Source organism: Archocentrus centrarchus, chromosome 16, assembly GCF_007364275.1.
Source record: "Archocentrus centrarchus isolate MPI-CPG fArcCen1 chromosome 16, fArcCen1, whole genome shotgun sequence".
NCBI lineage: Eukaryota > Metazoa > Chordata > Actinopteri > Cichliformes > Cichlidae > Archocentrus > Archocentrus centrarchus.
Genome location: NC_044361.1, coordinates 10,842,209 through 10,868,211, shown reverse-complemented (window position 1 = coordinate 10,868,211; position 26,003 = coordinate 10,842,209). Strand labels below are relative to the sequence as shown.

The window sequence follows — 26,003 nt, the reverse complement described above, 5'->3', positions numbered from 1 at the left end:
AAACTAATGCACCGTCTGCTCAATGTCAATTTGGATTCAGAAATAAGAGGATATTAAATAATAAGGTTTCCCACCCAACAGTTCAGTCTGCAGTTGTACTAACAGGTGTAAAATGTGCAACAGGAAGTTGCTAGACAACAGCACAGGGCTCAGTCTACTCTCATCGAATAAACAGAAGCTTCAAAATAAAACCTCCCAAAAAAGAAACCTGCGATTGTTGGCAGTGTTGGAGAGTGAAGCAGTGTCAGATGGGAGGGGAGGAGGAGTCTTGCTGCGTCTACATATGTAAAGCAGCAGGGAAGCAGCAGTGTGTCAGACTGAGGCTCTGGCCCAACCTGGGCTCCTCACTGCTCCCTCCAACACATCAATCATCCAAAACAGGGCCATCATAGCCACGCTGCATGCTGGGAGACACACATGCGCAGGCACGCACACACTGCAGCAGGCTTACATGCAAACAGCTGAACAGACACACACGGAGTTGCATGAACGCAGACATTTAAAACTGTGGACACGTGCACGCACACACACACGGCAAACAAATATGGAGTGAATTGCTAACACGCGCATGTACGAACACTCACACACGGCCAGTTTCTCAAATGAAGAGACACACAAAAACACAGAATAATGCACACATACAAACACACATGCAAACACCTACTGTAGAGTGCAAAGTACTCACACACACACACACACACACATACACACACTAGAGTCACACTCTCTGTGCCTCCCAGTCTCACACAAAGCACGCAGATAAACAGAAATAGGTATCCTGTGCCCACAGGGTGCCCTCGCCCCCGACCATCTGCGACGGGTGCCAACACACAGTGGGTGATATTTACATGGAGACCCCCCCCCCCCCCCCCCCACACACACACACACACTCCCCTTCCTACCACAATCACATACATGCACAAAAAAGAAGGGAAGAAAGAAAGAAATACCCACAAAGGGCCGCTTGGATCGCTTGATCTCCCAAAACTCATTAAACATGCAAATATATGCAAATATATGCACCTCTAGAAATCCACCTTGGGCCAAAGTGAGTGAGTGTGTGTGTGTGCGTGAAAATACGTGTTTGTTTGCATGTGATTGTGTTTCCACTTCAGGCTTTGACAGTGTTTCTGCCAAACTTGATACTGTGTATAAGTATGTTGCTGTTACTGTAATGACAGAAGATGTTCTTACACTGGTTTTACCAGAGGTCAGTAGTACTTTTCCCCTGTACAGGTAGTACATAATATTGTAGAATAGCTTTTTAAAAAGCTGCATTTTAAAAATGGGAACTAAAATCACCCCTCTGAATAAGAGACTGCAGCTGACAGGTTTGCATTCCGAGTCCATTTTCCTCATTTCTAGTTTTCTTATTTTTCAGTGTGGATACAAAAACAAACATGTCCCCGTTATATTTTTCTTCATGTAAGAAATAAAGCAATAACATTAGCTTTGCAATTAGCTGGTCATACGTTATTAAAGTCAAAACACATGCGCATGACATTCACTGGACCTGTACAGTAAGAGTGAAAACATAAAACCCAGGTAATGGAACACATTTTCAAAATATTATAATCCAAATTGAACGTATCTCTGCACTGCAGAAAATATCAAATCAAATGATGAAGTGAATAAAACAACCTTGTCTTAATATTCAGGCTTTTCCACAAATGCCATTTTTTGTCACAGTGTCAAACACAGTCTGAGACATCATTTAGTCAAGTTATCATCTTCCCCTAGAAGAGTTCATCATTTACCCAGCGAGACTGAACAACACAAACTGTACCATATACATCAACTCAAGGTGGAAGACAGTGGCAGAAAAAGTGCGTAGTTAATACATTATCTCCAGGTTTTTCTATTATCAGTTAGTCACTGTGTGCGTTTGTGTGTGTGTGTGTTTGGTTTGTGTAATCTGTTGGGGAGACAAGAGAGGAAAGACTCCTGAAGGAGCACCAGGGATGAAGATGGTAAATATATGATCTGTCTGTCACAGCCAGCAAGGGTGGTTGTTTGTGTGTGTGTGTGTGTGTGTGTGTGTGTGTGTGTGTGTGTGTGTGTGTGTGTGTGTGTGTGTGTGTGTGTGTGTGTGTGTGTGACCACAGTGCTGCAGGCTAAATAGTGCCATTATATTCCTCTAGCCGCACTAGTCACAGTCAGCTCGAGTCTCAAAGTCCTCTGGGAATCAGAGATGTCGCTGCTCAAAGACTGCTGCCACCCTGCTATAAACACACACACACACACACACACACACACACACACACACCCTGTGGGCATGGCAGGTGGGGTGGAAGAGCATTGTATGTGTGTTTATATTTTTGGTGTTTTTTTCTGTTTTTCTGTTTGTGTGTATAAGGTCTCAGTGAAAGTGGAGCACAGTAATGACACCCTTCTATAATATTCTTTGAAAACCCATTGTGTTAGGCAGCGGAAAGAAAGAAAAAAATGCTGTCAGTCATAGCTACCAATTAGAAGAGTTGTTACTGTACCACGCGCACACACACTAAAAGGGTTGGTTCAGTGAGATTACAAAGGGAGATACGTATTTTTCTCGTAGCTTTAGTGACAACTAGTAGTGTAGTTAGGTTTTGCTATATTTCCAGGTTTTAAGATATCATTAGCCTTCCCAGGGCTGGGACTATTGATGATACACTATATTGCCAAAAGTATTCACTCATTGAATTCAGGTGTTCCAGTCACTTCCATGGCCACAGGTGTATCAACCAAGCACCTAGGCATGCAGACTGCGTCTACAAACATTTGTGAAAGAATGAGTCGCTCTCACGAGCTCAGTGGATTGCAGTGTGGTACTGTGATAGGATGCCACCTGTGCAACAAGTCCAGTCATGAAATTTCCTCATTACTAAATATGAGGTGGAAGCGATTGCGACTGACAGTGACTCAGCAAAGTGGTAGGCCAAGAATAATAACAGAGTCGGGTCAGCGGATGCTGAGGTGCATCGTGCACAGAAGTTGCCAACTTCCTGCAGAGTCAATCGCTACAGACCTCCAAACTTCATGTGGTCTTCAGATTAGTTCAAGAACAGTGTGTAGAGAGCTTCATGGAATGGATTTCCATGACTGAGCAGCTGCATCCAAGCCTTACATCACCAAGTGCAATGCAAAGCGTCGGATGCAAAGTGTCGGATGCACTGGACTCTAAAGCAGCGGAGACGTGTTCTCTGGAGTGATGAATCATGCTTCTCTGTCTGGCAATCTGATGGATGAGTCTGGATTTGGTGGTTGCCAGGAAAACGGTACTTGTCTGACTGCATTGTGCCAAGTGTAAAGTTTGGTGGAGGGGGGATTATGGTGTGGAGCTGTTTTTCAGGAGTTGGGCTCGGCCCCTTAGTTCCAGTGAAAGGAACTCTTAATGCTTCAGCATACCAAGACATTTTGGACAATTTCATGCTCCCAACTTTGTGGGAACAGTTTGGGGATGGCCCCTTCCTGTTCCAACATGACTGAGCACCAGAGCACAAAGCAGGTCCATAAAGACATGGATGAGTTAGTTTGGTGTGAAAGAACTTGACTGGCCTGCACAGAGTCCTGACCTCAACCTGACAGAACACCTTTGGGAAGAATTAGAGTGGAGACTGCGAGCCAGGCCTTCTCATCCAACATCAGTGTCTGACCTCACAAATGAGCTTCTGGAAGAATGGTCAAAAATTCCCCTAAACACTCCTAAAGCCTTCCCAGAAGAGTTGAAGCTGTTATAACTGCAAAATGTGGGCCAACATCATATTAAACCCTCTGGATTAAGAATGGGATGTCACTCAAGCTCATATGTGTGTGAAGGCAGGTGAATGAATACTTTTGGCGAAATAGTGTATAAACCCTGATCATAAGGGAGTTCATTTAGAACCCAGATAAAGTTTAGATAAATTAGATTGGGTGCAAACTAAAAGTGAATTACATCAACTGCAACTTGTCATAATTTAATATCTGGCCTATAATTTTGGTTATATAAAATCCCCAAAACAGCCACCCATTCATTCACTTCACACACACACACTCTTGTAACAGCAAGACATGATGTTCCACATCCTGTTGCAATAAGAGACTGGCCTGAGCCTTAAGCTCCTTGGCTGTAAACAAACTCTCTTGAAATGATTTATCCTTGTCTAACGTGTTTATTCAAAAAGACATTCTGTTTTCAGCTCATATAAGTCTCGGTCGTTTTAAAGCTGCTGCTAGGAAACTTCAAGCTTAAAAGAATATTTAAACTCAACAAAACGGTAACTTAATTTAGATCCTTGAGTTTACTACAGTGGCCCTGAGAGGTCAAAAACACTACAACTTAAGAAAGCACCAGCAAATAGAAAAACACTGCAAAAGCACACAAAACACAACGGAAGTTGAATAAAAGACAGCTGAAATAGAAAAAAATGCTACAAAAGCTCACAAACAAAAGAAAACTCACAAAAAAAGCACAGAAATGTTTCCGGGGAGACAATAACGTGACGTAACAGCAGCGGAAGTGACAAACAGTAAACAGCTGATAGCAAACATGTAACTACAGTATGATATGAATTGTGGGTTTAAAAATTACATTACACTGAACAATCCTCCGCTTCTTTTAAGAGTGTCTCAGTGCGATCCTTTGCATGTTTTGGTTTCTGTCACTTTGTGTTTTATTCAACTTCCGTTGTGTTTTGTGGGTTTTTGCACCATTTTTCTATTTGCTGGTGTTTTCTTAAGTTTGACCTCTAGGGCCACCTTAGTATACAGTGTATATCAATTTAGAGTGACAGATTATTAAAAAAAAAAAAATACAGTTCTACTTGATAGTCCACATTGAGGTCTGTTGATTACCAAGTGGGTAATCAACAGACCTGAGATGAGAAATCTCAGCAGAACCTTCAAACCTGGTTAAACCAAAACTACTGATGATAGGCACAACGTGGAGGATGGTGAAACAATTTTTTTTTTTAAATAATTTTGGGCATTTTACCCACTTATGGACCATCCTTAATGACAGCTCACATATTACAAACTGCTATTTGCTGGATTTCCATATTGGGCTATACTGCCTTCAATACTGATTAACAGTACAAGCACTGAGGTGAGCTCAGGCGCCACAGATGGCGGTAGAGCGAGCACAGGGGAGAGCAGTTGTGAGAAGACAGAGAGAGAGAGAATTTCCAGCCCTGCGGTCCCGTCTCCTTCATAACGCTGGAAGGTCAGCTGAGCCTCGAGCCATAACACTCGCTCCCTTTTCTCTTCAGTCCCACTTTTAGCAGACCCACAGTGCTCTTTGACAACTGTCATCATGACGAATCAATACGGACTTCTCCACAGACCCTCGTGTCCCTCAAGCCCCCATTCTCTGCCGCCCTTGAGTTTTTAAACACTGATTCAAAAGATAGTCCAGGTAAAGTCTCTTCCCAGGGCTCCATTTTATAGTTTACCCTTCACTCTCGGTGCAACCTCTCTTTTCTGTTAGCCCTGTATGTCCTCTGCTTCTCTTCATGTATCAGTGTCAGATTTAATTGGCATAGCTGCTTGTCAGAGACTTTTTTGTAGCAGCACGGCAAATGTCAAAAACCATTAAAAATAACAATTAGTCTTAGTAAATTATACTGTAATATGATATTTAGCAATCAATATCTATGCACATTTGGAAAAGAGAGATTTTAATGCACATAGTTCAAAAGCCATTACTGAACATTGTTGTTCAACTTTAGCCACGTGTGTCCTTTTTCTTTCTCTGCCCCCCGTGTTAACACAGCATGTTCTTTTCAGTGCCCTGTATTTGCGATAGCGTATACATGTTGCTCTCCAATCTACGGCAGAGCTGACATCCAGCACGAAACCAATCAGTGTGTGGGTGTGTGTATGTGCTGATTAGTGGCGTGCTAAGGCATGCGGCACGTCAGATGCGAGCGTTAATTCGTGTTGCGAGCGTCGCGGCGACTTGTCTCGGCCCTCCGGTAATGAGCAGCGGCACCGTTATGTGGCTCGGCTTCACGGTGCTTCTTCCCCATCTCTGCGACACACTGGGCCCTGGTAATTGGTCACAGAGGGGACAGTAAATCTGTATGAGGACGTGGGAGAGACACAGAGACAGAGAGCTGGAGAAAGAAAGAAAGTGTGTTTGCATGTGTGCGAGCCTGCAGGAGGAGGTAGGTGACGAGGACGGGGGGGTGGGTGTCTTTCATCTTCACAGCTTTTTCTCTATAAACTTCCAACTGTTTACAAGGACTGATGCCTATTTGCACACACACAAACACAGGCACACATATCTACACAGCGAGGCCCCCCCCTCCCCTGCTACCACCCACACATATATACAGTAAATGACCTCAGCGCGCTACTGTCTGAGAGTATGGATTCTAATCAGACGTCGGCAGTATTGTGCCTGTCAAACCCGGCCAAGGTTACTTAACCTTCCAGTCTTAATTTCCCTTCCATTTTAGCTCCTTCCTCCATATCAAACATCAGCACATCTATGAGAAAAAAAAAAGAAAAAAAAAGAAAGAGTGTGGGGAGGAAAATGAAGATTGCCATGCTTGGCTGAAGCTCGGAGATGAAAGTAGAGGATGATTCACATTGCTATTGCAAAATGAACTGAACCAAGCTGAGCTGAGCTATGCCGGGCTGGGCTATTTTTAAACTTCTATACACCGCAGCTACTGGAAGAGGACAATGTGAAGCGGAGCAAATCATTTCTATATCATGAGGGAAGGTATGTGAAACAAGGCCTCCAGGAGGGCAGTTAGTATATAAGCTATGCTAAAAAGATCATTTTTTGGCAAGATTTTACCATCTTAGTTACACTTTTTTTTAAAACTGGTTTCAATGTCATATCAGACACTGAGAGACAGGCAAAGCAACAACGTGCAATGAAAGGTTTTTAGTGTAATTACTTATTTTTAATAGATCAAAGCTAGCCAAAGACATGCTATATAACAACAACAACAAAAAAAAGAATATGCTTACTAAGAACCAACAACAATGCTAGTGGCTCTGCAAGGAAGTATTAAGATGGGGTACTACTTTAGCTAGCTTTTCGCTAAATGCTAATATTAGTAGTCATTAATGGTCATGGTCACAATGACAAAGCAAATTGTGATGTTTGATGGTCGTTCACCATCTCAGTCTTACTTTTTAACATTTGCTCAATAGCAGCCATGGCTAACAATTAAACAGCAGCTTTTCTTTCTCACCTGGAGGCTCCATCGGCCTTGTGGCTGCTCCCCCCAACAGTGCACAGTCATTAGGGTCCAGTTCTTCAGTCCATCAGTGGAGGAATCGTAAGGCCTCGTATCCAACAGCAGCGACACTGTGCCACTGGGAGACTCCAGGCTTATGGAGAGGTCACCACGACACACTGAGTCGATACTCACTCTCACCTGGTGAAACACAGGTAGAAATTTCCATGAAAGAATAGTTTGGCAATAGAGTAAATTCACCTTCTCACTTTCTTGCTATAAGCTCAATACCACTCTTTTGCAACCTTCTGTTGATGACAGGAAATTACTGTGCCTGGGTAAGGACTAGCTCAGTTTATATTCTCCTATTAAACCACAGACTGTTGTTTCATACTTTTTAATATTTTTGTGAAGTTTAAACAAATAAGAGACAAAAATTGGCAAGCTTTGTTGGCAGATTCTGCTAACCTTGCACTAAGCCAGGTTAACTAATTTCCCTTGCTTCCACAGTTTTCCAGCTCCAGTTATGCCGAGTTCACCATCTCTACGCTGTGGCTTCATATTTAAGATACAACTGGTGTGACACTGGCATCCACGCTTTCATCTGATCCCTCAAAAATGTGATTATTTCTTTAACTTTTGAGCAATTTCTTTAAATATGCCCTTCTATCATCATTTTGCTGGGTTAATTTTTGACACCCTAGATAAGCCATGTGACAAAGGAACAAACAATGTAATTCGCTCCCTGATGAGGCCAACTGACTAATTATAAAAACAGAAAAGGGAGTGCTAACATGCATTGCTTATATCTAAATCCAATCTGTATTGTCTGAGATAATTTATGTGCCACACAGATGGACAAGTCAGTGATATGTCCACAGCCATTCAAAGAGAGAGAAGCACATGAAGAAAGTATAAAGAATAGAATGCAACGACTGAGCAGGATATTAGCTAAATGATTTAAATAAGCTCATATCCCCCACCACCACCAGTAGCACCCAGTAAACACCCTCCCTGTCCCTGTTCATCACAAGCAGCACATCTGGTGTGACAATGGCACATCGCAGAGTGAGCCGCCAAGCTGCAAAAAGACTGACAGCCCGCTCCTGTTTACGGCGTGTTACCACGGCAACACATCCATCAATCACACCTCGCAGCGATGGCCTGACCCACGCTTTCTGCCAGGGAGCAGAGCCGCAAAGATGAAGCCTTTTCAATTTACATGCTGACACACTCTCGCTCGCTCTCTCTCCTTCTCTCTCCTCGCCATTTCACAAGTACACACATTCACAAACATAGACAACTCGCACGAACTCAACTGTGCACAGACACGTACAGTACGTATGCCTGCTGACACAATCAAACATAAACACATTTGCATGTATGTGCCTGTGCTCAAGAAAACACAGTTTTGCCATTTTCTGCAAATTACAGTGCCAACACATTGCACATCACAGTATGATTTTTTTTGTTGTTGTTGTTTGGTTTTAATCGGCTCTATTCTCAGATAAAGCACGTGACACTGAACCCCAAAGACAATTCATATGGCATCTTCAAGCTTATCCAACTGTAGGCAGAAGTTAACTTTTGAATGCACTTGTGCTTGATTTGTGTCCTGCTGAGGGCAACAGGAACATTGAAAATCTGTAAGAGCAGCATTACATGACAATACAATTTAGGAAATAAAAAGTATACTCATCAGCTGCTCCATTAAGTACACCTGTTAACAAAACTATCAAATCAGCCAATTATATGACAGCAACTCTGTGCAGTTTGTAGACATGGTCAAGACAATATGCTGAAACTCAGCATCAGAGTGGGGAAGAAAGGTGATTTAAGTGACTTTGAACATAGCATGGTTGTTGGCAGACTGCCGTTAAATGGCCATTTTAATGGCAATCTACTGGGATTTTTCCACACAACCACCTCCAAGGTCTACAGAGGATTGTCTGAAAAAGATAAAGTATCCAGTGAGCAGCAGTGCACCAGAAGAAAATGCCTTGTTGATGCCAGAGATCATAGGAGAATGGCCAGACTGCTTCACACTGATAACATAACAGTAACTCAAATAACCACTTGTTACAACCGAGGTATGCAGAAGCATGAAAGCACGCGTCAATCCTTGAAGTGGATGGGTTACAGCAACAGCCAGTCCTGTCGGCTAAGAACGGGAAACTTTTCACAGGCTCACCAAGATAAACATCACCTGGTCTGAGCAGTCTCGATTTCTGCTGTGACAGCCAGATGGTAGGGTCAGAATTTGGTGCAAACAACATGAAAGCATGGCTCCATTCTACCTTGTATCAATGGTTCAGGCTGCTGGTGGTGTAATGGTGTATTTTCCTGGCACACTTTGGGCCCCTTACAACCACTTGAGCACCGTTTAAATGCCAAAGCCTACCGGAGTATTGTTGCTGACCAGGTCCATCTCTTTATGACCACAGTGTATCCATCTTCTGATGGCTGCTTCCATTGAGATAATGTGCCATGTCACAAATCTCAAATAATTTCAAACTAGTTTCTTAAACATGAGTTTACTGTGTTCACTGTACTCAAATGGCCTCCACAGTCACCAGATCTCAATCCAATAGAGCACCTTTGGGATGTGGAGGAACGGGAGATTTGCATAATGGATGTGTAGCCAGCAAATCTGTAGCAACTCTGTGATGCTATCATGTCAATATTGACCAAAATCTCTGAGAAATGTTTCCAGCACCTTGTTGAAGCTGTACCACAAAGAATTAAGGCAGTACTGAAGGCAAAAGGGATCTAACCTAGTACTAGCAAGCTGTAGCTATCAAAGTGGCCATGAGTGTATATGTCTAGTGTATGTGTATATGGACCTCTTAAATCTTGCTTTTAACTTTTCAATTGTTGTTGTTTTTTTAATGTTCACTTTCTTGCTGTGATTTTGATTAAAAGACTGATATCTTCTATATCACGTACACTCAGTGTAAAGACAGAGGAGCAATCGATTAGCTTAGTCAAGCATACTGTCTGGAAGAAAGGTAAGAAATAGCTAGCTGGCTTCTGATTAATGAAATCCATCTGCTAGCCTATCTAAAATTTACCAATTTACCTTTTTCATCATGTATGCTTAATCTCTATCTTAAACTCTTTCTTGTCCAGTAGCAGGTATTTCGTATTCCTCCAGTATAACCATACCAGCTCGTTTTCTGTCTCTTTATGCTAAACTATGCAAACTTATGGCTGTAACTTCTTAGTGAGTGGACAGTAATATTGCTCTGCAAGAAGGTGAATAATTGCATTTACTAATATCTCTTTAAAAAAATCCACAGCCAAAAACAAATCAGTGCAAAAAATGTTATAAAATATTGTCACACATTTATAATGACTGTACTTATAGAAAAAATTACTCACCTGGACGTGCTCCAGAGTGTTGATCTCATTAGCCCTTCCTTGGCAGGCTTCTGATTGGATGTTCACATGGACTCCTTGTCCTGGATAAAAGATTCTAGCCAATACAAAATCATTACCTCTGTCAGTCAATAACCTCAATAGCCTCTTCTCACATGCTCATTTCACACTCATACATATGCATAAAGCAGCGACAGGAGAGATGAAGATATGTTAAAGATTGCGGATGCCAATATTAGAGCCAGTTTCTTGGGATTATAATACAAAAATCCTTATAGTGGTTAGATGAACATACCATATATAGTCAATAAAGAGTAAAAAAATGAAACATTCTAAATTACCTGGCAGGATCAAGCGTGATGTGCTGTGTGCACTTCTTCTGTGAAGGAACACTATGGAAGTGAGCGGCCTGCTGCACCATCAGCCCTGCATCCAACAGTCCAAAGCCATACCTGCAACAGGGTGGGAAGAAGCAGGTCCATTATGTGTATTTGTGAATATGCTAAGCACGAGCATGGTGTTGCGTTTATATCCTCACACATGTGAATTGGAGGCTATTTATGTAGGTGGCTGAATGTGCTGTAGGAGCAGAGTAAGTGCTAATGGCTGCGACATGAAGAGGCAACAAGTCATTGACGAAGATGATGTTGTCCTCTGACACAATCGCTTCCCGCTCTGTCCGAGCTGAGGCTGAGGGCTGCTGTTTGTGCGCCTGTAATTGCCTGGAGGATTGATTCTGAACAATGTGCCATCTCACGGACTGTAATCAAGCCTCATTATTCATTCTTTACTACCCCAATCTTGGTGCTGGAGACACAATGGCCGACCCTTAAGCTGCATTGCTGCCTGGTGACTGTATGGCCACTGCCTATCACACTCTCTTCTCCACTTTACCGCTCATCCTTTTTGAATCATCCCCTCTCATCTTTCCTCTTTGCCCTCTCTTTTCCATAGAGTAGCCTGCTATTCATTCTCGGTTTCTTCTCTAAATTCTCCTTCATTCTCCTTCATCAAACATGGATTTCTTGCATCAGAACTCTTCTCCGCCGCCTCAGTGATGCCAAAATCACAGTCCTCATAAGTCGCTCTTTAATTCTCCCTCAAATCTTTCATTTTCATGCACTTCTTTGCTCACCATTCCCTTTTGTTAAAATCACACTCCTCAGACTGAGTAACAGGGCAATAACAACCTTCATCGCCCCTCCTTCTTGGAAATTCAGAGGGGGTGACAAAGAGCTAATTTCTGCCATTATTACCATACAGACCTTATGACGTTAATCTGCAATAAGTGAAATTCATTATCCTGATGACGGGGTCCCTCGGAGCAGCAGAGGGAGAGACAGAGACAGGAGAAAGAAGAGAGCTGATCAATAACTCAATCTGCTTCCCTGCATGGGGCTCCATCTCCTCTGTCTCAGACTGCCAGTGTTTCTGAGGAGGAGACACAGGAACTGCAGCCCACATCGTCCCCCGTCCTAACAGCACGCAGTGCAATCAATGGACACAATCTAATCAGCCGCTATCACCACCAGTGACTTTTAGCATGTAGGGCCCGGCATAACAGCATTAAGCAGACGGCTGTTTGGGGTTGAGGTGTGCTACAGAAGTTCAAGGTTATCCAGGGGTTTTGTAAAAGCTGTGAAGAGCTGGAGCAAAACACAGCTGACAACATCTCAGTGTAGAGACGTAATTGCAAAGGCATCGGCTTACTTGGATCCTAATGAGTTCTAAATGTGCCTATAGTACATAAATGAAGATAACAGTGTCTTTATTTATTAATCAGTGTGTCTTAGAGGTCACCAAAACTAGAAGCTATAATCCTGAATTCACCCTATTACATATTTAATACATATTCCTCTGAACTCCTTAGTAGTTTACTTTTCAATATTTTAAATGGACTGTTGTCACTGAAGGCAAATCTACACCCTAGACTCTTTTGCTGAAAACAGAAGCACATGGTATTTAGGCAGCAACAAGACAGTTGCAGTCATGCATGTTCACCATGTGGTAACAGGCAGATATACTTTGTACTGTACCCATAACGTAAGCTGGCATGGCATTTGTTCAATGCCCTTTAATGAAGCTGTGAGACAGGAGTTTACAAACCACAAATGCTATCTAAACAATAGACAGAGTGCAAGGTTGCATTCACTTACAGTTGTCAATACTCTGCCTCATTAGCAACATCTTTGTTGGCATCCTGACTTTGTTGGTGAAGTTTATTCAGTTTGGGGGAAATTTTGAAAATAAGTTACCCAGATAGCAGAATAGTTGATCAAAATGGGAAAAATACAACCGAAACACAAGCACTAAAAAAATAGATGATCCAAGATATTTCACAGTGTGGGGAAAACTGATACCTTCACTTCTCATAAAACAAACTGTTGGTGACCAGTGCTCGCTACCCTCCTCCCTCTTAGTGATTAAATATACCCTCCCTACCCAGTGCCCCTTAGCAAGAGCTGTGCACCTATTAAATCGTATAGCTCCCGCAGATTGATCGGGCTTGCCCCGGCTCCACAGCCATAAACCCACACAGACATACAGTGTGTCTGATAGAGAAAGCTGCAGGAAACAAGTTCCCCCACGATAGAACATGATGAAAATGACAGATTTTATGTCCCCTGCCATGTCAGTGAAACAGCACCGCTGAGCTGGGGCACTTTTCAAGTAGACTCCCCAGCCTTTTCAGACATCTCATCATCAAGAGCAAGGACTGGAGAGTTGCGCACCATCTAAATAGCATTGTGATTTCTCCGACCAGACACGTATACAGGATTTGTGTCGTTTGATATCAGGATTGCATTTGATTGAGATTTTTTTTTTCTTGGAATACTGCAAATGTCTTTAGGATAAAACCCACATAGTGTAAAGCATATCAAGTAATTAGTCAGAAAACACAGTCATCCAATTTTCACTTGTTCTTTCTCCACCTCCTGCGTGGTCGGAAGGAGGTTGAGCCAAGCCGATTACAGAATGACAGCCGATCTTCTGTCCACGCAGCACGAAGCATGTTAACCCCCCCCCCCCCCCCCCCCCTCCCCTCCCGACCCCCCGCCTCCTCACATATGGAATCCACGGTCCTCACATTTTCTCTATCCACTCTCACTCCTCGATGGCAAATGCCCTTGCAATCTCTTACTCCCTCCTTCTTTCGATCTATTAGCATGAAGGCCACTCCCCCCTCCCTCCCAACACACACACACACACACACACACACACACACACACACACACACACACACACACACACACACACACACACACACACACCGCTCTATGGGGCCTCTTTGTAACTGTCGAGGAACCCTTTTCACTTTTTGTTCTGTGGGGTTTCCCAGGTCCTTTCTCTGTTGATATTCACACCATCTGCCAAAAGGAGAGGAAGGTGCACACAAACCCAACCAGCACTTAGACACAGAGATCTTCAGGGTTGAGGTCTTTGCTTCATCTCTGCACATGCCATTGAAAACACAGCTTTAACAACTAGTATCCTGTAACCAAAATAGAGTTCTGCAGCTACCAGGGGACCCAGCTCCGGCGGTCTCAACCCTTGTTTGCAGTGATACGTCCTGCTAAGTCCCCCCAATAGAAGTGCCTGTAAAGAATCACTCAAGCCGCACTAAGCAGCTGCCTGTGAGTTAGGTCATTTTCCCAGGAGCCACAGAGTGGGCATTGGCAGGACCTCAAAAAAAAAGGGGACACCATCTGTTCAGCGCCTGAAAAGGTTGGTGACACCTTCTGTGGTACCAACAACTTCTAATTAAGTGGCCAGGAATGCTGCAGCAGCTCCAACACATGATTGGTGGGCTTGCCTTAGTTACCCTCTCCATCACATCTGGGCACGTACTGATGAAAAATAATCGATGAGAGAAAACAATGACACTTGATGAAGGTAAAGTGACTGTAACAGCTAAGAAAAAGCAGATTTTCTTTTGTGTTTTTGGGTCTGATTTTCTTGCCCTCCTTTTGTTCCCCTTAATTGAATGTTTATCAGGAGCATAAAAAAAACTGCATTAGCCCTTTGGTCAATCCCAGCGTGGTTGGTTTCGGTTATATCATAATGTACTAATTTCATTAACATTAGGATTTAAATGAAATAACAAATAGACTTAACATTCTTCTGATTTCCATCGCTCTTGCAGCCAAATCTGCTGCTCAGAAATGTTACTAATTAGGCTTATTAAGTAATTAAGAAGAGGTCTTAATTATATCTGCGCCACTGGGACCTGCACGGCTGTAATCATGAAATGCTGTGCCGCGCAGCTCGGCTTTGTTGGTGTGGATGTTACACAGTTTCATCCATTTAACTGTTCTGAATGAGCATTTTTACAAAGAAAAAGATTTGGGGATTTTTTTTTTAGGGCTGTATTAGGCAAATATCTGCATGACGTTAAATTACAGACAGAGAAACACTCAGCAGCCTTCAACAGCACAGTCTCAAAATGCCAAGTGAATTACCTTGCGAGGAGTTAAAAGTTTAATGAAATATATTACGGGGAGGAAAATGAGGGGTTTGGCACAGGCATGGACTTAGTCTCAGGAGAATGGGCCCCGAACAGCCCTCTCGGTTTTCTATAGCCATCAGTCAAAGCGGCAGCCACCCGTTCCCGTCTTTTACACAAGGAGACTTCTCTGGAAGCCATGATGATCTATACCCCATGACCTCACTCTCAGTGTCCAACATATTTTGATTTGTAGCTCGAGTGTTATTCAAACACAAATTCAAAAGAGGATGAAATTCGGCAGAGAGCTTTTGTTGGACGCACACCAAGGTACAGTCCTTTTGGATGTCTCTGCCCTTGTGGGGAAAGAAAAAGAGAGAGAGCGAGCGACTGAGTAAGCCCTGCACTACAAGCTTGGCAAAAGACTCCTTCCCGGGTCCCAAGCGGTTTTCTTTTAGTCTGGACAAAGCAAACACTGAACCAGGAGCCTTTGTTTGCCTTTTCAAAGGAATGGGATTTAGATGCCACGTCGCTAAATGTGATAGAGCAAACACAAATGTAATGATTAAAAACAAAGGCTGTTTTTGCATGTTTGTGACATCTGCTACATGATTTCATCACGGGCACCACGTGGAGTTTAAAGATTCTGTACACTACATGCAGAATTAAAGCATATAAGATGATGACAGCTTTAGGTTATGGGTCAGTTTTGGCGCATATATCATTACTGTTGCACACAATCAAATAAATCATCTGGCAGATATGCATAAAGTGAAAAAACTACACAGAAGTTAATATGGAAACAGTGTTGCGCTAACCTGACAATAAAGGATATAGAATATTTGCAGGCAGCAGTTATTACTTAATGTAACTGATACATAGATTTCTAATCATTTAAATGATACTTGTAAGAACTTCAGCTTTGCAAGCTCCAAGGCAAAATTACCAGTAAAGTGGTTATGGCTGTTGGCTAATTGTGGTCGCAACAAAATTAAACTTAGGGGGGAAAAAAAGGTGGATTAAAGAGGATGAGTGTGCGGACTGTTATGGAACTTTATTTTTCTGGAACCCCCCAAACCCTACCCTACCCCAACAGCAAAATACGAGAATTGCTACTTGTACATGAATTATGCATCAGTGGAGGTTTAGAAGAGCGCAGGGTCCCTTCACCCACCCCCTCTTGTAGCACAGTAGGGTGGAGTGGGGTGATATGTCTGTGTTTGTGTGTGTGGGTGTGTGTGTGTAGGGGTTTGGGTGGTGGGGTGTACCGGCACCCCTCTGGTTGCCTGCTGCACCCCCCTGCAGTGAGACACGGCACCCCCTGCAGGAGGTGCAGCGCTCCGCTTCCCCCTGTCCCTCAGGGCACGCAGAAACATACATAAACACACGCTCGGCATAGTCAGCCCAGTTTATCTGCTGACCCATCAATCAAGTGCACGCACGCACAATTACATCAACATTTTGTGTCTCTGTATAGAAGCAGAGTCATTATTACAACACTTACTGACACAAGGACACTTTTTTTTGTCCCCCCCCCCAAAAAAAAAAGTTTAAAGAGACAACGTTAAAAAGTTGAGAAGTACAATCATTTGTGTGACTGAACAGACCTTTTACATATAAATAATCATAAACAATCATAATTTGAGCTCAAGGGTCCATCTTCTTCTTTCTGATTATGCTGAATTCAAATTAACACGAGGGCTTTGTTTCTCCCGCCCACCCACACTCCCACCTACATAAAGAACCTGCACTTCCTCTCAATTATCCAACAATTACCTACACATAGATCTACTTTCCTTCATAGGAAACAATATCATTGCAGAGCTACTCCAAAAATTAAGTGATAGTGGGGACTGTTAGTCTGTGGATGAGCTATTTCTTTAATTACCCTGCACATGCACACACTTTCTCTCCCTCTCCTCCTTCTAAATAGTGGTGTATATGTAGACCACAGGCTCAGTCACAGAGTAATTGGCTCAGCAATGAAAAAAAAGAGAAGCTCTGGATAATTAATTAATCTATCTGGCTGGGGCAGAGACACAAGGCCAGTTTTACAACCCCACCAGGGAGACTGAAAGAGAGAGAGAGAGAGACCCGCTGCCCTCATACGATCTATGACCACGCTCAAACGGAAATGGCTTGCCAGGAAGTGTTAGGTGTATATGCAGTTTCTCACACAAACACACATGTTCACGCACCGCAGCGCTCATATCAGTACACCCTCATAAAAACACACCTGCTCTTCAACACAGAAACACGCACGTACGTAGACCCTCAACTGCATGATGCACTAACACGCTCTGAACTACACATTCATGTAGATTTATAGATCCGACAGAGTTGTGAGGGTACTTATCTTTGGTCAGTTCCACAGACAGACCAAATAAAAACAAATCAGACTGGTCTTGTCCAGAAACAAGATTACATTGCTTTTATTTATAGTTATAAATTTGGGAAAAATGCATACAGAGATTCTGGCACTTTGATCTTCTCTTTTCCAGAGCCCACTTTCTGTTGTGTTCTTCACAGGCTCACAGGAATGTTAAAAGGACACACAGACATTAACACATTTTCACTGCTTTTAATTTTTTTTTTAAATTAAAGTTTGTTATAAAACTGCAATCTTTTGGGAAACAGAGTGACGTGCTTGTCTCGACTTGCAAGTAATCCCTGAGCCCAAAGCTCAGACTTCAGATCGACCTAAATAGACAGTTTATGCCCTTTAGCCAGCATTCCTAATTCTCTGTGAGCACAGAAGCTCCATCCACCTGATGTTTTACACCTTGTGTTTGCAAAGGGCAGCCAATCAGAAGAAAGATGGCTGACACGTGCCTTTAAGGAAGAGAAGCTAGAAAAACCAATTAGGTCCAGAATAAGATAAGCAATCTCTTCTTCAAATGTGGGGTGCACAACAAGGAGTTTAGCTCCTGGTGTATGGCTAATTACTTCCTGGAACAATCAAATCAAAAGGTGTTTTTCTTTTTCTTTTTAATGAAATCTGTACTGAAAGAACATCTGATTACTGCAGAATTTCTGGTATCCATTCAAATTGGTCATACGAGTACTGAACTTGCAAGACATTCTGTAGGAGAGTAAACAATCACCTAAATACCTAATGCTATATGCAAATGTAATATATATTATACTTACAAATCAATAAATACAAATGAGCACGAACCACACAAATCTAGAAACCTTCTATAGGAACAGAAAAAGATTTCTGGCACAACCTCACTTACTTCCACTGTGCAGGGGGAAGGGAGTGTGTCTGAAGATGTCAACACTCAGGCAATGCTTCCAGTACAAAGAACTACTTCACTGTAAAACCAAAAGCAGAAAACCTGTTATTCTGATAGTAAAAACCATCTGTAGAAGTATAGGAACACCATATTGTACTGGGTAAAATGGGAACTATGTCAAAATAGAATTTTTGGTTGCTTAAATCTTGGCAGAGGAGTTTAGGTGAAGAGTGGAAGGCAAGAGCGGAGTGCAGCTTTTCCACAGTTGTAGACAGTTTGTCTGTCAGACTCAGGGTGGGATCTGGAACTTGAGAGTATTCCCCCCCTTTTTTTTTTTCACCACAAGCCTGTGTTAGTGGTTGTCAGATCTAACAACAGGATGGGAGAATAAAACACACACACACACACACACACACACACACACACACACACACACACACACACACACACACACACACACACACCTCAGCTGAGGAGGGAAGTGGCAGGTACATCACGTCTATGGTAATAGAACAGCAGATGGAACTGGCAGGCACACACAGCTCCTTGTGCTTTGAGACACGCACACACATGCTCTCGCATGTGAGCACACTTATTCAAATGTTACAAAAACACACTGACACAAACACGCAAAAACAAGCTGCTTTTACCTCACAGTGCTAAAATATCACAGTTGAAAATAAATACACAGCCTTAATCCACACGCGCGCTTAACAAGCTAGGAGTTTGACTTTCTCCTGCCAATGTATTAAAAAGCGCAGGTCAGCTGTAATAAGATTCATACAAGAAAAAGAGAGGTGTCAGAATGTTGGTCCTAGAAGGTGCTGTCTGTTTCTGATCTGTCCCTCTGGGGCAGCACATGAGCAATGGCATTGCTACTGGCCCTGATAATCTAAGAGATAAATCATCTTTAGTCACTCTAACAGCCTGACAGACAGACAGCCCTAAGTACCTGGGAGGGCGGCAAAGGGACACTTTAAAATCTCCAGTGATGAGGGGTATTGCTGTGAAGAAAACAGTTAGCTGCCCCGAGCTCCCTCATATTTCCCAGAGTTTCTGGCTGCCATTTTGGCTCCGTCTCAAGGCGCTATTCCGGCTCTATCTCATGTCACCGTCCTGGCTGTCGTTCAATTCTCACATTGGCTCCTGTTCAGCCTCCATTCTGGCTCTGTTTCAAGCTCCACAGTGGCTGTTTTTCAGGGGGCTTCATTGTGGCTCTGTTTCAGCAAAGCCACCCCTCCTACCACCTCCCTCCCAATTTCAGTTTCAGCACCCCAGGTAGCTGGCCTCCTGCCCGGCCTGCAGATCAGTGGGAGATCCAGGCTCAGGCCTTTTGTTTGGGGTGGCATTTTGCCTTTGTTTTCCCATCTCGCCTGTAATCTAAACACCCAAAACATCTCATGCTTGACAAATCGGCCCTGAGACGGGGGAGCAGCGGAAGACAAACGGCTGGAAGCGGTTCAACCCCAGGCAGGACTGATGATGTCCGACTGGGCCTGACCTCCCAAAGGTTAAAGACACGTTCACTTACAAAGCAATCAATTACTCAGGCTGTGTGGGCGCTTTTAACCAACCTCCCCTCCTGCCTTCCACACAGCCAGCATTATTGATGAGGGTCCCAGCATACCGCACACTCCAACCTGGAGTGTGTATTACATTTCACAATTGAAATAAATCTCAGATTCCTGGTGTTAGTGCCTACCTGAACGCCTCTGCTGCTTTATGTAGTCTTGCTGCCCCCCCCACCCCCACCCCATACCCTCCCACATCCTCCTTCCTTCCTCCCTGCCTCTCTCCCTCCTCTCTGCAGGTTGTTGTAGCAGGTTTATTCTGGTAGTTGGGCTCCGTGGGCCTCGGCAGGCCCCTCAGCTGTTCCGCTGGGTTTGTAATTACCATTTCATTAAGAATGACAGTTTCGGGGGTTGAAGCACCATTTCATCCGGGTCTCGTGGGGAAGACGCTTGCCAAATTTACAGTGTGAGTGGCAATTATCTCTCTTCGTGTCTGCAATTCACCATTTTGTACTTAGTGGCTTGACAACGGCTAGGAGCATTTTGTTGGAGTAATAATAGGTCTGGGATATTTACACTGTAGCCCACTCAAGCTCAGCTCTGTGAACAGACTGGTATGAGCTATCAGAACAGATAGAAGCAAGAGGAAATACTACAGAGACAAGCACTACACCAGTGTGTGTACACAGAATAGGTGTGGCATTTCAACACGCTTTCCAGAAAGCTGCAGGAAAACTGCTTCGTGCGGAGCCCTGCAGTTTGATTTGAGGTTTATTCTGTTTTACGTATGAGGTCATTCCCAGTCAAAATAAGAGCTCATTTAACATATTGTTTTGGGTTCAGTCATTAAATGGTTTTTACTGCATCTGTGCTGTAATGTTTCTCTTTTGGCCTCTTGACAAAAATGACTCTTAACCTCAGTGGAGCTACTTGGTTAAATTATAAAAGTTTAAGTGTGTGTTTTTCTTTTCTAATACAGGTACATGCAAAATGCATCACTTTCACTATATTCCCAAATGCAATATAATACCTTGCCACAAGGCTGATCAGCAGTCAGTTGATCCACTTCTCAAAACACCTATTATTGCCATGCAATGTTCATTTGTTGTTATTAACTTGCTTCTTATTGTACAGACTGTACTGTACATTCACTTATGTTTATGCCAAGGTAGTTGCATGTGCATTACACAATAGGTTAAGACATTTTAAAGCATGTTTTTAAAGTCTGTCCTAATAAAAGCATGTTCTTAGACACGAGGGACAAAATCTGCAGTCTTTGATACATCTAAATATGCATTACAAAGCAGGGTGAAAGCTATGATGAGGTATAAGTAGTAGACAAACTAAATCTTCCAAAATTGCAGTTTTTCAGTATCTTATACTTTACATTTCCCCCAAAGAGCTCAAAGTAATGACTGTAAAGGATAACAGATACAACTGAACATCCTTAATGCCAAACAAAGGTCATTCACAGGCTTTATCATGGGTGTAAGGGGATGAAGGGAGTTACTGACAGCACTGAATCCCATGCCTTTGCAACGCGCTTGCTTTGTGAGCAGAAGACTAGAGGAGTAAGAGCAAACTTATGCCACAAAAGAACTTGTTTGTACAAAATGTCTGAGAAATAAAGTGTTCATAGGTGTTACATCTAGCCACGCTAAAGGTGAAGTGAAAAGGCAGTTTGCACTTCAGTTTTCACTCTGCTGTTCATGTGAATTTGACAGAAACTCTTGTTTTAATTGACATAAAAAGGGAGCTAATGGTAGAATTTGTACTGAAAATACTGCAGATTTAACAATATAACCAAAATCTGACTTGGAATAACACTTTATCACAGATTGCTCATGGAAGAGATGATTTAAAGGCCAGTATGGACATGAAAAATGATTATGGAAAGCAATAACTCTTTACATTGTTTCATTAGACAAACGTAAAAAATAAATATTTATGTTTCTGAATGTCTGTATAAATGCCTGTGTACAGAAGACAAGAGACAGGAAGTGTGTGCCTCAGTGTTTACTCCTCTCTCTTAAGAACAAAAAAATGGCAGCCATCAGCCTCGCTGAGTTATAGTGACATGACTCACGCAATGTCTACTGCGAGTGACGGCTGCAGCTCTTTTAATTGCATGTCTGCGCTGAATGATGGGATACTTAATTCCTACACATTACACACAATTGCTTTTTCGCAGTGGCAGAGGCCTGGGGAGGCAGCCGAGGCTTTCTGTGGCCATATGGAGAGGGAGGCAGAGCCCAGGCTGAGTGATCGGGAGCTTTCCACCTTGTCTCTGTACCAGAATGGCTGCTATACTGTACTAAAGCTGCAGGCAGGCACATGAAGACACACACACACACACACACACACACACACACACACACACACACACACACACACACACACACACACACACACACACACACACACACACACACACCTCAAACCATGCACTGGTATCAGTTTAGGCTTAGTTATAAAACATTAACAGATACATAAGCTCTCTCTCTCACTTGCACTCATGTGAGCACAATCCTCACGGTCTCACACTTACTGTACGCACTCTCGGGTGCATACGCGCTGTAATCTCACATGCAGAGGACATGCAAGCGCACACAGGGAAATTCACATGTATTTTCTCAGATACAAACACTCACATGTGCACGTAGAGACACACACACACACACAGACACAGTCAGCTGTATGAAGTGTGTTGACAATCCTGTCAGCTCATGGTAGCACCATCAGGCTCCCTGCTGTCCTGTGAATGGGTCAATTCTCCTTCTTCTTCATCTCTCTTATCGCTCTGTCACATCACTTGTTTTCTGTTGAGTCTGTGGTAAGAATAGAGCTCGAGTGCTACAGTAGCTGGATAATGCAGCATTGCTCTGACCCCAGCTTTAGTGATACAGGGTTCTAGTGTCTTAGTATAACCAAACGTACTGTACCAACATGCACATGTGAATTTGCTGCACTGTTTTTGTTGTAACGACTGAAACATGCATGTCTGTGTGGATCTATTTATTGTGTTTGTATCAACTGTATCAACAGCATTTATTTTGTGTATATTTGTCTCCTGTCTTAGCATGAGATTAAAATTTTTTATTTTTTTCAGGATCCCAGTCTAGAGGGTAATTCACAGGATCAAAAACCCACTTCCATTAAAAAAGAGGAATGAAATCAAAAGTAAAGGGTAAAGTGTATGCCTCACCAATAACTCATTAATTAAAATTATAGTGTGTAATTTCATGCTTGGAGTTTTGATATTATTTATCACAAACCTGTGTAAATTTGACCTGATGATGATGGCAGTTTATGAATATTTGGAGGAAAGCAAATGGAAAAAAAAAATGAATTTGATAGCAGGGCAACACCAAACACCACCAAGTGTATACTTTCTCCTAGTTGAAGCTGGCTGTTAAGTACTACAAGGTTAAAGGGGCAATCACAATCATCAAAATGATAGTTTCCATATAAAATCTATCTGATAATTACATAAAACATACTGAATGTCATAATTATCTATCTGGGAGAATTAATGCAAACCCAATGGTACTGGCCTCAGGCGGAGTGGTTGACAGCTCCCACAACAGCCAGGAGTATTGCTCAATGCTATGTCCCTGGAAATACCTTGGCCTCCACAGATTCTAATGCACCTCAGTGCATCCAAAATAAGGGAAGAGAAAGACATATAGTATATAGTGAGGAAGACAGAGAGCCTGCTAATGCATTTAGTAGCCAGACCTCGTTTAAGAAAAGCCCTTAATGACTTTAATTGATCTTTATTAGCTTCAATTAGAAAAGGACACTGGGGAGGAAACAAGGTTGTGATTCCTGCAGACTGCTCACAGGAGGTGAGCAGGATCACAGCAACGATGGGACACAGTCTCTGAGAGTGATGCTGGAAATAATTTACAGCTGACGCAAAAGCAAAAGACACGATAGTGGGATTATGTTTTGGTGACCTATCAGGCTGAAACACTGCCGTACTGTATGACACAGTGAGTGACATTAGCATGTTTCACTGTGCTTTTAGGTGTAAATTATATTCTCTAACACCTTATGCAGCTGAGAATTAATTTCAGAACATACTATAACTTGAGCTTAATTTATCACAGTGAATATGTTACTAGAAGCAGGCTATGCATCCAAGACCATGGGGGACAAAGAAGATTATGAGGTGAAGACGAATCATCTTACATGCAAACGTTTTAGATGCTTAATCCATCGCACAGTAACATCTGACTGGGGTCATAAAGAACTATCTTGAGGAACATGAAGGAGTGGTCCACAAAGCCCTGAGACAGAAGACACTGAAGCATCCTGAATCCAAAGAAGAACTGTGGCAAGTTCTCCAAGATGCTTGGGTTTGGAAGATCACAAACCACCACCAAAATGACTCAGACGTGCTTTTTAAAGCACCTGACTGAAGTTGTCACACAGTTATCAGGTAAGGTGTCAACCCAGAAAACAATCAGCAAAGTTTCACCAGGTTTTCTTTGTGTTAGCTGGCTTGACAAATCCTAAAACCTAATTTGGAGATAAACGGGTATTCATGATGGTTATCACCTTTCTCTGTTAACCAGGCTTTTTGCCTCAGGTTTCAGGAGTCATTCTTCTCCTGCACAAAATGGATCAATTCATTCTACTCCAGAGGAACGGGTGATCGAGATCTACTATGAATCTAAATAATATAACACTAAAATGCAACACTTGTGCTGCAAATCAGAGAGAAGTAATGCTCCAGAAAATTATCCTGGCAATTTGATCATTACAGTTACACAGAGCAGTAAAATAGGCCTAAATTTACCTATTAATATATTTTTATTACTGCCCAGTGCATGCTTGGTGCTGCTGTTTCTAACGTGAGAGCTACACGTTGGAGCTCTGAAACTTTAAAATGCATGCACTTAAACATTAAAAGTTACTCAGTGTGTGTTCAGCTCTGACACTCTCCCATTGCCAAATAAAGTAGATCTGGGAATCGCTTTAGTTTGTTGCCAGATCAAAATAAAATTGGAGATAAATATCCTAGAAATCTAACTGACCTGTTTTCTAATCTGTGTTTCAGTAGCTGCAATTCCACCAGAGTAAAAGAGACTCAGCAGCAGATTAGCAACAAACATAACAAAACTGCACATTTTTTTTGCACCACTATCTGAATACGTGCAAATGTGACATAAAGTGACTTTACAGCCGGGCTTCATTCAGTGATGTTAAGTGCTACAAGTTGCATAGGTGAAACATATGCCTGGATAAACTTCTGCATTTTTAAATTTGATCATGTAAGCGTGCAAGAGAACAAAACACTTAATATTGGTCTAGTAGTTTTTACTAACTTACATGTTTATAAGATAAAAGATTACAAAACAAATCTAAAATTCAAAAGTTTCAAATTATGCTAATGTAGCAACTGATAAATAAAATGATTCATTTATAATTATTATTTTATATTACATTTTACAGGTAAAACCAATTCATATGTACAGTTTTGCTGTGAATTTCAAATTATAGTGTGTAAAAGTTTCACTGTTAGATGTCAGTAGATTGCAGATTGCAGTCAGCTGAGTTCTGTTTTCTTACTCCCTCCTAATTCAAGTGCATAATCCTAGCTGTGATGGCCGTTTTAGCCTTCTGAGACCCAGCCCACTGACTTTTGTCCTCTGTAGTGGACATTACATTTTCATGCACATCTTTTGAGTTTTTCAAGAAACTAAATTAAATCCTGTTGTACTCTAAAGAGGACATCCTGGGCTTTCTGGAGGTATGTCATGTGACAGGCTGGCATGTTGGGAACTTTATTTTGTTCTCAATCCAAAAAGGCTGGCATTGCGGGAAAGAGGAGAACAAAGTCAACTATTGCTACTTTTTTGTTATTTTCTTCATGGTTATCATATATGAGTTTGTTTGTAAAGGTTTCAGGAACAGTGTTTTCTATTTTAAAACCAGTTAAATCATTTATGTTTTGGATGTCAGGATCCTCTTTATGTACTTTGATACCTAATCCTTGTAGGCAACAGGACTGAGGCAGAGATGATTCTGTACAAGATGGTACAAAAGTACAGGATTTTGCACCATCCACTAGGGCTGCCTACTCTTACTGCAGGGGACTGTTTGCCTTCTGGTGTACAGTCCACCAGATCAACCCCTATGAGGCCACAGCAATGCCATCCTGGTCATTTCTGCAGTCCCAGCTGGAGCCGGGCAAACCTGCAGTTACCCTGTGGTATGGTGGCAACAATTCAGGCAATTCATGTTGGTCACTCAGCACTCAATAGGGATG

The 26,003-nt window shown here is 42.4% G+C and overlaps 1 protein-coding gene across 1 annotated transcript in view; it reads right to left on the bottom strand.

Moving 5' to 3' along the window:
- Positions 1-26,003, bottom strand: part of LOC115793983 (furin-like protease kpc-1) — a 194,762-nt gene that overhangs the window by 15,725 nt on the left and 153,034 nt on the right. Inside the window, 3 exon segments of the mRNA XM_030749204.1 lie at positions 7,170-7,355; positions 10,536-10,629; positions 10,874-10,984. Coding sequence (XP_030605064.1) covers positions 7,170-7,355; positions 10,536-10,629; positions 10,874-10,984 — 391 coding nt within the window.